General features: G+C 46.0%; 1 protein-coding gene across 1 annotated transcript in view; it reads left to right on the forward strand.

Annotated features, from left to right (window-relative positions):
* Window positions 1–750: 750 nt before the first annotated feature.
* LOC142311510 (inactive phospholipase C-like protein 2) overlaps window positions 751–14,654 on the forward strand; it is a 142,397-nt gene continuing 128,493 nt past the window's right edge. Inside the window, exon 1 of the mRNA XM_075350013.1 lies at window positions 751–1,814. Coding sequence (XP_075206128.1) covers window positions 1,578–1,814 — 237 coding nt within the window. The 5' untranslated portion in view covers window positions 751–1,577. The remainder of the gene's footprint in view (window positions 1,815–14,654) is intronic.

Raw genomic sequence — 14,654 nt, forward strand, 5'->3', positions numbered from 1 at the left:
TCCCTATTGCTCCACTGCCTGCAGCACATATCCCTATTGCTCCACTGCCTGCAGCACATATCCCTATTGCTCCACGGCCTGCAGCACAGATCCCTATTGCTCCACTGCCTGCAGCACATATCCCTATTGCTCCACTGCCTGCAGCACAGATCCCTATTGCTCCACTGCCTGCAGCACAGATCCCTATTGCTCCACGGCCTGCAGCACAGATCCCTATTGCTCCACTGCCTGCAGCACATATCCCTATTGCTCCACTGCCTGCAGCACATATCCCTATTGCTCCACTGCCTGCAGCACATATCCCTATTGCTCCACTGCCTGCAGCACAGATCCCTATTGCTCCACTGCCTGCAGCACAGATCCCTATTGCTCTACTGCCTGCAGCAGAGATCCCTATTGCTCCACTGCCTGCAGCACAGATCCCTATTGCTCCACTGCCTGCAGCACAGATCCCTATTGCTCCACTGCCGGCAGCACAGATCCCTATTGCTCCACTGCCGGCAGCACAGATCCCTATTGCTCCACTGCCGGCAGCACAGATCCCTATTGCTCCACTGCCTGCAGCACAGATCCCTATTGCTCCACTGCCTGCAGCACAGATCCCTATTGCTCCACTGCCTGCAGCACAGATCCCTATTGCTCCACTGCCTGCAGCACAGATCCCTATTGCTCCACTGCCTGCAGCACAGATCCCTATTGCTCCACTGACTGCAGCACAGATCCCTATTGCTCCACTGCCTGCAGCACAGATCCCTATTGCTCCACTGCCTGCAGCACAGATCCCTATTGCTCCACTGACTGCAGCACAGATCCCTATTGCTCCACTGACTGCAGCACAGATCCCTATTGCTCCACTGTCTGCAGCACACATCCCTATTGCTCCACTGACTGCAGCACACATCCCTATTGCTCCACTGACTGCAGCACAGATCCCACTGACTTCTTGACTGCAGCACAGATCCCTATTGCTCCACTGTCTGCAGCACACATCCCTATTGCTCCACTGACTGCAGCACACATCCCTATTGCTCCACTGACTGCAGCACAGATCCCACTGACTTCTTGACTGCAGCACAGATCCCTATTGCTACACTGACTGCAGCACACATCCTGCTAACTTACTAAAATGATAGCACACTCTTGAACCAACCTGACTAAGCCTGCAGACCCCACTAATTCCCTGGCCCTGTAGCACAGATCCCTACTCTCCACTGACACTGCAGTACAGCTCCACATCTGTACCGCAACACCACAGGACAGAATCCCACCAGTCCGCTATTCTTGCTATACAGACCCCCCCCAAACCACAGGAGATCCTCTGCTCTGTGGTTTCTCAGCACAAATTCCCATTCATTGCGGCACAGATCTTCCAGAAGTGACAGACCAGTGATACATGGCGTAGCCTCCGCTGACAGTAGGCTTCTCAGGTACCTGCACCACTCTCAGGATGTAGTAGGATGCAGATAGGCTGAAGATCCCCATCCCTTTCCTCATGTGGGCAGTGTCAGTGTGCTTGCACATCTAGCTATTCATTTCCTCAGGACCAGCATGCCGGGATGAGGCACTGAGTCCTCACTATGGCAGATGGACGGGACCCTGCAGCCTGTGCTGCTGCAGCTGCTGCTGTTGTGGGACTTTTAGGGGTGCAAGATGGAGGCACCTTTACCTCAGGGGGGCTGCATGTACCTGATCGTGGAAGAGAGGAGCTGGTGCTAAATGGTGGATGCTCCGAGGACAGTCCACAGTCTGGGAGGAGCAGCAGGGACCACTCAGGAGAGAGACCGGGGACTGTGCGGACTACTGGGATAATGAAGGTAGGACCACTGTGACATCTGTAATGCTGCATTAATCTAAATACCTTGTTTCAGTACAAATCACCTCAAACTATATCTGCGATCATGTCTTAATACGTGCTAATCATCTGATCCATACCACAGCATCAATAATTGACCTCAATGTTCCCGGCCAAAGTCCTCGGCACCATAGTTCTTGGGCAAACAAAGGACACCAAAGGCTGAAATATGGCTCTTGGGTGAATCCGGAGTCATCTGCCCCATAATTGTCTCCATTTCTACAGAATAATACATAGAAGGCATTTCTACATATATGAATACTGTGTGCCTAAATATTCTCCCTACACTCCACGTCTTTCCTGTTCTGACCCTATCTATTGTGTTGTGTGGCCCGTTGTGAGACTTCAGGCTGCGGCCACCATCTAGTAAAGATCACATCAGAGGACACACAACTGCTGACATCTCGTAAATGTGGTAGAGGTCACTGTGTCGGCCTGGGAAATGACTTAAAACAGTAGAGGATCAATAACAGGTGAGAGGAGACGCTGCGTAAAGGACAAAGCTACTCACATACAGGGGCTAATATAGAACCATGTAGCAGGACACAATTATGGCATGGCTGAGTGTTCCACAAGCATTAAGGAGTTAAAAGTTTTTTGTTTTTTTTTGACTAGTTTACAAATAAAGTTTAATCCACTCATGCCACATGATTATAGTCATCATTTAATAAATCCTCCATTTTTATCCTTTTATCTTATATCCAGATGTAGCAGAGCTGGATTTGTCATACAACCATTTGGTGTTTTGGCTAAAGACCAGCCTGGCTCTGCTACATGTGTGCTCCATGTGCCTGCCTTGCTTACAGGACAATGAGGCAGGTGTCGTGCTGCCCATCCTGATGTATGTGTACTAGTGATGAGCGAGTACTAAAAAGCTCGGGTGCTCGAGGCTCGGGCCGAGCATCCCAAGATACTCGTGTACTCGGGCCGAGCAACGAGCCCAATGTTATCCTATGGGAGACCCGAGTATTTTTGTGAAATGACCCCCCGGCAGCATGTAGAAACCCTAAAAATGTCACAAAAGTCTCAGAAGAGTGCTCAAATGACATGGCATCAGCATGGGGAAGACCCCTTGAAGCATTTATCACTCAAAAGTCACAGATGTGAACAATTTTGTCCGAGTTTTACGCCATTTTTACGGACTCACCAGAAAACCTTCCAAAATGACACCAAAATGAATTTTCATGGCGGAAATGTTAAGGGCACATACCCAATAGTGAGATAGAGCTGGTGTATGTTACTTTTTGAGATTAATACATGAAAGATTTTACATGAAAACCTTGTGTGGCACTCCGATGTCCAAAACGCACGTTTTGTGCTTTTTACTAGCGATGTCGGTCATTTTTTTTTTTTTATTCTATCTCCCTCAGTCCGTCGGTCTGTCTCTCTCTGTCTTGTCTGTCCCCCTCTCACAGTCTGTCGGTCAGTTCCCCCCCCTCTCTCTTACTTACCGTTCCCCGATCACTGCCGCGGCGCTGCACAGCTGTTCAAACTCCGGTGGCTTTTCCTCTTTTGAAAAAGCCGGCCGCTCATTAATCAATCTCCTATTCCCTGCTGTCCTGCTTTTCGGCGCCTATGATTGGTTGCAGTGAGACACGCTCCCACACTGAGTGACAGCTGTCTCACTGCAACCAATCACAGCAGCCGGTGTGTGTATACTGTGCAGTGAAATAAATAATTAAATAATTAAAAAAAACGGCATGCGGTCCCCCCAATTTTAATACCAGCCAGATAAAGCCATACGGCTGAAGGCTGGTATTCTCAGGATGGGGAGCTCCACGTTATGGGGAGCCCCCCACCCTAACAATATCAGTCAGCAGCCGCCCAGAATTGCCGCATACATTAGATGCGACAGTTCTGGGGCTGTACCCGGCTCTTCCCGATTTACCCTGGTGCGTTGGCAAATCGGGGTAATAAGGAGTTAATGGCAGCCCATAGCTGCCACTAAATCCTAGATTAATCATGTCAGGCGTCTCCCCGAGATTCCTTCCATGATTAATCTGTAAATTACAGTTAAAAAACACACACACCCGAAAAATCCTTTATTAGAAATAAAAAACACTAACAAAGTCCCTCATTACCAATTTATTAACCCCGACAAACCCTCCATGTCCGGCGTACTCCACAGTCCTCCAGCGTCGCGTCCAGCTCTGCTGCATGGAAGTGACAGGAGCTGCAGAAGACACCGCCGCTCCGGTCACCTCCACGCAGCTAATGAGATGAGTATAGCGATCAGCTGAGCTGTCACTGAGGTTACCTGGATCCAGCGGTGGATGCAGCGGTGGCCGCGGGTAACCTCAGTGACAGCTCAGCTGATCGCGCTACTCACCGCCGCTCCAGTCAGCTCCATGCACCAACTGAGGTGAGTAGCGCGATCAGCTGCTGTCACTGAGGTTAATCGCGGCACCGCTGGATCCAGCGGTGGCCGGGAGTTACCTGACTGACAGCAGCTGATCGCGCTATTCCCTTCATTAGCTGCGTGGAGGTGACCGGCGGCTTTTACTATTTTGAAAAAGCCGGCCGCTCATTAAACAATCTCCTATTCCCTGCTTTCCCCGCCCACCGGTGCCTATGATTGGTTGCAGTGAGACACGCCCCCACGCTGAGTGACAGGTGTCACACTGCACCCAATCACAGCAGCCGGTGGGCGTGTCTATACTGTGCAGTAAAATAAATTAATAAATAATTAAAAAAAAACGGCATGCGGTCCCCCCCATTTTAATGCCAGCCAGATAAAGCCATACGGCTGAAGGCTGGTATTCTCAGGATGGGGAGCTCCACGTTATGGGGAGCCCCCCAGCCTAACAATATCAGTCAGCAGCCGCCCAGAATTGCCGCATACATTATATGCGACAGTTCTGGGGCTGTACCCGGCTCTTCCCGATTTGCCCTGGTGCTTTGGCAAATCGGGGTAATAAGGAGTTAATGGCAGCCCATAGCTGCCACTAAATCCTAGATTAATCATGTCAGGCGTCTATGAGACACCCTCCATGATTAATCTGTAAGTTACAGTAAATAAACACACACACCCGAAAAATCCTTTATTAGAAATAAAAAACACACACACATTCCCTGGTTCACCACTTTAATCAGCCCCAAAAAGCCCTCCATGTCCGGCGTCATCCAGGATGTTCCAGCGTCGCATCCTGCGCTGCTGCATAGAGGTGACCGGAGCTGCAGAAGACACCGCCGCTCCGGTCACTTCCACGCAGCAAATGAGGTGAGTAGCGCGATCAGCTGAGCTGTCACTGAGGTTACCCGCCGTCACTGGATCCAGTGACAGCGGGTAACCTCAGTGACAGCTCAGCTGATCGCACGGCTGTCTTCATTAGCTGCGTGGAGGTGACCGGAGCGGCGGTGTCTTCTGCAGCTCCTGTCACTTCCATGCAGCAGAGCTGGACGCGACGCCGGAGTCCGTGGAGTACGCCGGACATGGAGGGTTTGTCGGGGTTAATAAATTGGTAATGAGGGACTTTGTTAGTGTTTTTTATTTCTAATAAAGGATTTTTCGGATGTGTGTGTTTTTTAACTGTAATTTACAGATTAATCATGGAAGGAATCTCGGGGAGACGCCTGACATGATTAATCTAGGATTTAGTGGCAGCTATGGGCTGCCATTAACTCCTTATTACCCCGATTTGCCAACGCACCAGGGTAAATCGGGAAGAGCCGGGTACAGTCCCAGAACTGTCGCATATAATGTATGCGGCAATTCTGGGCAGCTGTTGGCTGATATTGTTAGGGTGGGGGGCTCCCCATAACGTGGAGCTCCCCATCCTGAGAATACCAGCCTTCAGCCGTATGGCTTTATCTGGCTGGTTTTAAAAATGGGGGGAACCGCACGCCGTTTTTTTTAATTATTTAATAAATAATTAAAATTAATAATTAAAATTAATAAATAATTAAAAAAAACGGCGTGCGGTTCCCCCCATTTTTAAAACCAGCCAGATAAAGCCATACGGCTGAAGGCTGGTATTCTCAGGATGGGGAGCTCCACGTTATGGGGAGCCCCCCACCCTAACAATATCAGCCAACAGCCGCCCAGAATTGCCGCATACATTATATGCGACAGTTCTGGGACTGTACCCGGCTCTTCCCGATTTGCCCTGGTGCGTTGGCAAATCGGGGTAATAAGGAGTTATTGGCAGCCCATAGCTGCCAATAAGTCCTAGATTAATCATGTCAGGCGTCTATGAGACACCCTCCATGATTAATCTGTAAGTTACAGTAAATAAACACACACACACCAGAAAAAATCCTTTATTAGAAATAAAAACACACACATATACCCTGGTTCACCACTTTAATCAGCCCGAAAAAGCCCTCCATGTCCGGCGTAATCCAGGATGGTCCAGCGTCGCTTCCAGCGCTGCTGCATGGAGGTGACCGGAGCCGCAGCACACACAGCCGCTCCGGTCACCTCCACACAGCAAATGAACACAGCCGCGCGATCAGCTGCTGTCACTGAGGTTACCCGCGGCCACCGGTGGATGCAGCGGTGACAGCGGGTAACCTCAGTGACAGCAGCTGATCGCGCGGCTGTGTTCATTTGCTGTGTGGAGGTGACCGGAGCGGCGGTGTCTGCTGCAGCTCCGGTCACCTCCATGCAGCAGCGCTGGATGCGACGCTGGATCATCCTGGATTACACCGGACAAGGAGGGCTTTTTCGGGCTGATTAAAGTGGTGAACCAGGGTATATGTGTGTGTTTTTTATTTCTAATAAAGGATTTTTTCTGGTGTGTGTGTTTATTTACTGTAACTTACAGATTAATCATGGAAGGTGTCTCATAGACGCATGACATGATTAATCTAGGACTTATTGGCAGCTATGGGCTTCCAATAACTCCTTATTACCCCGATTTGCCAACGCACCAGGGTAAATCGGGAAGAGCCGGGTACAGCCCCAGAATTGTCGCATATAATGTATGCGGCAATTCTGGCCAGCTGCTGACTGATATTGTTAGGGTGGGGGGCTCCCCATAACGTGGGGCTCCCCATCCTGAGAATACCAGCCTTCAGCTGTATGGCTTTATCTGGCTGGTATTAAAATTGGGGGGAACCGCACGCCGTTTTTTTAATTATTTATTTATTTATTTTACTGCACAGTATAGACACGCCCACCGGCTGCTGTGATTGGGTGCAGTGTGACACCTGTCACTCAGCGTGGGGGCGTGTCTCACTGCAACCAATCATAGGCGCCTGTGGGCGTGGAAAGCAGGGAATATGAGATGGCTGTGTACAGAGCACAGCGCGCCGGCCGGTATAAAGGCTCGGTCACGCTGTGCAGGCCGGCCAATCACTGCAATTCCACAACTAACAGGGCTGTGGCATTGCAGTGGTCTGCCAGCCAATCCCTGCATGAGGGCTGGCTCTCAAAAGAGCGCCAACATGCAGGGATGAAGACCACGAGTAAAGCACGAGTATTGCAAAATTACTCGGTACCCGCCGAGCAGCCCGAGTACAGTGATACTCGTGCGAGTACCGAGTAGTTACAAGCATGCTCGCTCATCACTAATGTGTACCCTTTAGTCTGCCTCTAGGAATGATGCTGAGAATTCGATATCCTATGTCACATTGTCCACTGGTTTCACTTTCAAATGGCACAAATCCCTCGACTATTTCATAGAGAATGGCAGAGATTACCTCAGCGATCTAATTAATATGTGATTAATGATTATGTTCCTTGGAGGCGTTTAGACGATCGTAATGTGTCTCTGCACAGGAACTGTATCCTACAGCAGCCAAAATAAGACTGCTGGAGTCAGTCTTTAGGGGTAAATTGTATCTTAAATGGGTGGTCCACAAAAGCACAACACCTTACTAATTGCACTAGTCGGGTGCAAAGCTGCATCCCCTGCCAAATACCATGGGGTCACCACCTGTGCGAACAGGTGTGCTGTAGCCAATCTGCCGCAGGAGGATTTAGTCTGTAGGAGTGGCGCCGTTTCAAGAGGTATTCCCCCCACCCCCTCATTCTGCTGTATATACATTACATAGCATACACTGAGACTGCTGTATATACATTACAGAGGATACCTTGAGACTGATGTATATACATTGCATAAGATACACTGAGACTGATGTATATACATCGCATAGGATACACTGAGACTGCTGTCTTTACATCGCATAGGATACACTGAGACTGCTGTCTTTACATCGCATAGGATACACTGAGACTGCTGTACATACATCGCATAGGATACACTGAGACTGCTGTACATACATCGCATAGGATACACTGAGACTGCTGTACATACATCGCATAGGATACACTGAGACTGCTGTACATACATCGCATAGGATACACTGAGACTGCTGTGTATATATCGCATAGTATACATTGTACAGACCAAACGTTTGGACACACCTTCTCATTCAAAGAGTTTTCTTTATTTTCATGACTCTGAAAATTGTAGATTCACATTGATACATTAAAATTATGAATGAACACGCGTGGAATGAAATACTTCACAAAAAAGTGTGAAACAACTGAAAATATGTCTTATATTCTAGGTTCTTCAAAGTAGCCACCTTTTTGCTTTGATTACTGCTTTGTGCACTCTTGGCATTCTCTTGATGAGCTTCAAGAGGTAGTCACCGGAAATGGTTTGCACTTCACAGGTGTGCCCTGTCAGGTTTAATAAGTGGGATTTCTTGCCTTATAAATGGGGTTGGGATCATCAGTTGTGTTGTGCAGAATTCTGGTGGATACACAGCTGATAGTCCTACTGAATAGACTGTTAGAATTTGTATTATGGCAAGAAAAAATGCAGCTAAGTAAAGAAAAACAAGTGGCCATCATTACTTTAAGAAATTAAGGTCAGTCAGTCCGAAAAATTGGGAAAACTTTGAAAGTGTCCCCAAGTGCAGTGGCAAAAACCATCAAACTCTACAAAGAAACTGGCTCACATGAGGACCGCCCCAGGAAAGGAATACCAAGAGTCACCGCTGCTGCGGAGGATAAGTTTATCCGAGTCACCAGCCTCAGAAATCGCAGGTTAACAGCAGCTCAGATTAGATAGAGACAAGGTCAATGCCACACAGAGTTCTAGCAGCAGACACATCTCTAGAACAACTGTTAAGAGGAGACTTTGTGCAGCAGGCCTTCCTGGTAAAATAGCTGCTAGGAAACCACTGCTAAGGACAGGCAACAAGCAGAAGAGACTTGTTTGGGCTAAAGAACACAAGGAATGGACATTAGACCAGTGGAAATCTGTGCTTTGGTCTGATGAGTCCAAATTTGAGATCTCTGGATCCAACCACCGTGTCTTTGTGCGACGCAGAAAAAGTGAACGGATGGACTCTACATGGCTGGTTCCCACCGTGAAGCATGGAGGAGGAGGTGTGATGGTGTGGGGGTGCTTTGCTGGTGACACTGTTGGAGATTCATTCAAGATTGAAGGCATACAGAACCAGCATGCCTACCACAGCATCTTGCAGAGGCATGCTATTCCATCCGGTTTGCGTTTAGTTGGACCATCATTTATTTTTCAACAGGACAATGACCCCAAACACACATCCAGGCTGTGTAAGGGCTATTTCACTAAGAAGGAGAGTGATGGGGTGCTACGCCAGATGATCCGCTCTCCAAAGTCACCAGACCTGAACCCAATCAAGATGGTTTGGGGTGAGCTGGACCGCAGAGTGAAGGCAAAAGGGCCAACAAGTGCTAAGCATCTCTGGGAACTTCTTCAAGACTGTTGGAAGACCATTTCTGGTGACTACCTCTTCAAGCTCATCAAGAGAATGCCAAGAGTGTGCAAAGTAGTAATCAAAGCAAAAGTTGGCTACTTTGAAGAACCTAGGAACCTAGAATATAAGACATATTTTCAGTTGTTTCCCACTTTTTTGTTAAATATTTCATTCCACATGTGTTAAATCATAGTTTTGATGCCTTCAATGTGAACCTACAATTTTCAGAGTCATGAAAATAATGAAAACTCTTTGAATGAGAAGGTGTGCCCAAACTTTTGGTCTGTACTGTGTGTGTGTGTATGTATATATATATATATATATATATATATATATATATATATATATATATATATAATATAAATATCACATAGGATACACTGAGACTGCTGTATATACATCACATAGGATACACTGACATTATAGATCAGGGGACAGATATTCTATGTCATTGGTTGCAATTGGATTGAGGCAACAGCAATGTGGTCGGACTTCGGCATCATAGGAAATGTAGTACTCATTATGGGAACCATATCAAGGGGGAGAATACAATCAAGATAGCAGATAAATGAGATGTGGCGCATTAAATATTTTTGCATAAGCAAAAGAATCTTCATTATTATTTGATAGACTATTCTGTATTATATAAGTAAAATAAATTATTTTGCTGAAGTGCTTCTTAACTTATACAAAAAGTTATAAAAGTGTGGGGTTGTTAGGGTGAGGTAGGAGGTTGTCTTTGTGATTATGATGTAAGTGCATTAATAACCGCCTTATGTATTTCTTTTGACACTCCAGATGCACCAACGTTCCTTACGTTGTGATAAGTATAAGTCACCTTTTACAAAGTATGAAAACCTGCCACGCACGCACGCACGCGCGCGCGCGCACACACATACACACACACACACACACACACACACACACACACATTGTGCGCACACACTATGCTGTTGGGCTGCAGGTGCGGCGCCACCTTTCTCTGGTAGATGCCAGATAAATGCTACGAGACTAAAATACCGTTCAGGATAAGAGGTTGTTAACTAGATCATTTTTCTTGAATAGTAACAAGTTAAGTCTTCTAGGTAATCATGATGGATGTGCTGCCACCAGACAAGATGGAAGAGAGGACAAGCTGTACTTCATATTCATCATCAATGCAAGACCTGCATTAGGAGGAGGGTGGTTAATTATTCATTGCAGAGCAGGATCTGAGAGCAGGATACAAAGCACAGTGATCGACCTCCAGAGACCACAATCTCTCACAATACAGGGCTTTTTCTGTCCAAAAAATATCATTTCCATGGGATGAAGGGAATATAAACATCAATGCTATTTTGTGATCGCTGTAAATCATTGCCGGCTGCAGGTAGGTGGACACAGATGAGGAGTAATGAGGATTGTGGATTTACTAGTCAGGTGCTTTAAAAAAAAAGTCAGGCGCTAACATAGAGTGGTGACAAGGTGTCTTGGGGTAGAAATCCCTAAATTGACCTATTCTACTCTCCTCCCATGTATTTATCCCTATATTGTAATGTGGTCCTATAATGTAGTCCTGTTCTGTGGTTTGCTCATTGCTTTCCTTACCTCAAAGTGACCTTGGTCAGATTATTATTACTCTTAATTTACTATACTAGATCGTTCCATGCACGTAGGCTGCCATGGTTCTCGCAAACACTAGTCCGGTATACACAGGATAATGCACCGCCAAGAATGATGATCTTTTACACTGCTCAAAAGCTCATTTCACCCAACGAACCATTGTTTTGCTTGTTCGAGTGATCGGCGGCCTGTTACATGGAAAAATAATCGGGAAACTAGCATCTTATCAACACTCATTCATGATTATTTTGCAGTGTAAATGCCCTTTTAGTAGGGATCATTGGGGCAGAGATGGTTTGGGAGTTCCTCTTCATAAATCAATTGAAGAAAACTCTTCCGCAGTCTGAAATGGTTGCTTACCGGAAACAATAGGCTTAAACAAAAAAAAAAAAAAAATCCCTTATGCCACTTTCAGCTGGAAGCCAAAACCTGGTATGGGGCCTACAGAAAAAAAGTAAGATCGAGTTTTTTGTACCTCTGCCAAGTTTTGGATCCAGTCCTAGTTTTGTCTTACACATAAACATTTCAATGGGGAGAGGTAGAAGAGTTATTGCCAGAGACTTCTGGATGCAGCTTATCTCACAAAACTGTAAAGGGTTGAATTTGGGAAATTCGGTAGGCCTCCAGACATGAGATTGTCTATGGGAATCCCTCTGTCATTTAACTAATGTGTAAGGGCAGTTTATGTCCATGTAAAGAGACTACTGAGAAAATGATTCTACTAGATTCAGATAAAATTCCCACATTGGAATCAGATCTGGTTGATGTTTGTGTTCCCTGGTAAGTATTGCATGGTAGACTTCCATAACGCAACAGTGAATTACACAGTAGTCACAAAAGCCAATCTAGTTACATCGTTGCCCACATTTGACTAGGTTACATCGTTGCCCACATTTGACTAGGTTACATCGTTGCCCACATTTGACTAGGTTGCATCTGCTTGTTTCTGATTGTCTGTTCCTGGAATTTTTTTTTTTGTTTCAGTAGAGTTGTGTTTTTTTTTTTTGTGTTTTTTTTTTTTTTTAAGGATGATACAGTGCCTACAAGTAGTATTCAACCCCCTGCAGATTTAGCAGGTTTACACATTCGGAATTAACTTGGCATTGTGACATTTGGACTGTAGATCAGCCTGGAAGTGTGAAATGCACTGCAGCAAAAAAGAATGTTATTTCTTTTTTTAATTTTTTTTAAATTGTGAAAAGTTTATTCAGAGGGTCATTTATTATTCAACCCCTCAAACCACAAGAATTCTGTTTGGTTCCCCTAAAGTGTTAAGAAGTATTTCAGGCACAAAGAACAATGAGCTTCACATGTTTGGATTAATTATCTCTTTTTCCAGCCTTTTCTGACTAATTAAGACCCTCCCCAAACTTGTGAACAGCACTCATACTTGGTCAACATGGGAAAGACAAAGGAGCATTCCAAGGCCATCAGAGACAAGATCGGGGAGGGTCACAAGGCTGGCAAGGGGTACAAAACCCTTTCCAAGGAGTTGGGCCTACCTGTCTCCACTGTTGGGAGCATCATCCGGAAGTGGAAGGCTTATGGAACTACTGTTAGCCTTCCACGGCCTGGACAGCCTTTGAAAGTTTCCACCCGTGCCGAGGCCAGGCTTGTCCGAAGAGTCAAGGCTAACCCAAGGACAACAAGGAAGGAGCTCCGGGAAGATCTCATGGCAGTGGGGACATTGGTTTCAGTCAATACCATAAGTAACGTACTCCACCGCAATGGTCTCCATTCCAGACGAGCCCGTAAGGTATCTTTACTTTCAAAGCGTCATGTCAAGGCTCGTCTACAGTTTGCTCATGATCACTTGGAGGACTCTGAGACAGACTGGTTCAAGGTTCTCTGGTCTGATGAGACCAAGATCGAGATCTTTGGTGCCAACCACACACGTGACGTTTGGAGACTGGATGGCACTGCATACGACCCCAAGAATACCAAGCCTACAGTCAAGCATGGTGGTGGCAGCATCATGCTGTGAGGCTGTTTCTCAGCCAAGGGGCCTGGTCATCTGGTCCACATCCATGGGAAGATGGATAGCACGGCCTACCTGGAGATTTTGGCCAAGAACCTCCGCTCCTCCATCAAGGATCTTAAGATGGGTCGTCATTTCATCTTCCAACAAGACAACGACCCAAAGCACACAGCCAAGAAAACCAAGGCCTGCTTCAAGAGGGAAAAAATCAAGGTGTTGCAGTGGCCTAGTCAGTCTCCTGACCTTAACCCAATTGAAAACTTGTGGAAGGAGCTCAAGAATAAAGTCCACATGAGACACCCAAAGAACCTAGATAACTTGGAGAAGATCTGCATGGAGGAGTGGGCCAAGATAACTCCAGAGACCTGTGCCGGCCTGATCAGGTCTTATAAAAGACGATTATTAGCTGTAATTGCAAACAAGGGTTATTCCACAAAATATAATATTAAACCTAGGGGTTGAATAATAATTGACCCACACTTTGATGTTGAAAATGTATTAAAATTTAACTGAGCAACATAACTTGTTGGTTTGTAAGATTTATGCATCTGTTAATAAATCCTGCTCTTGTTTGAAGTTTGCAGGCTCTAACTTATTTGCATCTTATCAAACCTGCTAAATCTGCAGGGGGTTGAATACTACTTGTAGGCACTGTATATACTAATCCCGAGAAGAGGTTTCATGGCAAAATGTGAACTCTTGATCTTAACCTGACAGCTGATACATGCTGCCTGTGGCTTGGGCAACATGTATCAGATCAGGCAGGTATGTTTTAGGGATCATTCACATGTCTTATTTTCGTGGGTAGCACTCATGCCTGTGATAGTGTATGAGGCCATTCACGTGTCCATGAGTTTTCGCGGACTGTGTATGGTCCATGGAAAATTGCAGAGACATGTCCTTTTTTGATCAGAGTGTCTGATCAAAATTAGCAATGCAGTCATTTTGAGTGTAGTCTGATGTTGATGGACTATCCTAATGGAGAATGTGGAGAAATTTTAAAAATTTCTCCACATACAAGAAAATCTGTTGACACTCGTATCACACTCTGATCAGAATAATCGATCCCTTTTTCTCATACTTGGAACAGTCTGACATGTAAATGAGCCCTTAGTCTGAAACTCTGGGATGTTTCAGAATAAAACATATATATTTAAAAGCCAGCCAGGGACCATACTGCTTGGGTGAATAGTCCAAGAGGCTGGTTCCTGCCCCACTTCTCTTGAATGACAAGTCTTTCCCTATCTATGTGTACAGGGAGAAATCTATCGCTTATAGGAGTGGGACAAGGCAGAAGCCACCGAGAACCTTTCTCCTGGTTTACCTGAATGGCATGGTCCACCATGTTTTTCTTTGAAGTACAACAGTGTTTCAGAGTAAAATATACCTGAATGAAATGATGATGCCAATGTCTGCCTTGCTCCCTATGGTTCAGGGAGCATTTATCAGCTGTCACATTCCATTTTTAATTATTTTGTTTTTAGATCTGGAAGCCTAAAAAAAGAAGGTGGGCTGATATTACGCTAC

Source organism: Anomaloglossus baeobatrachus, chromosome 5, assembly GCF_048569485.1.
Source record: "Anomaloglossus baeobatrachus isolate aAnoBae1 chromosome 5, aAnoBae1.hap1, whole genome shotgun sequence".
Classification (NCBI taxonomy): domain Eukaryota; kingdom Metazoa; phylum Chordata; class Amphibia; order Anura; family Aromobatidae; genus Anomaloglossus; species Anomaloglossus baeobatrachus.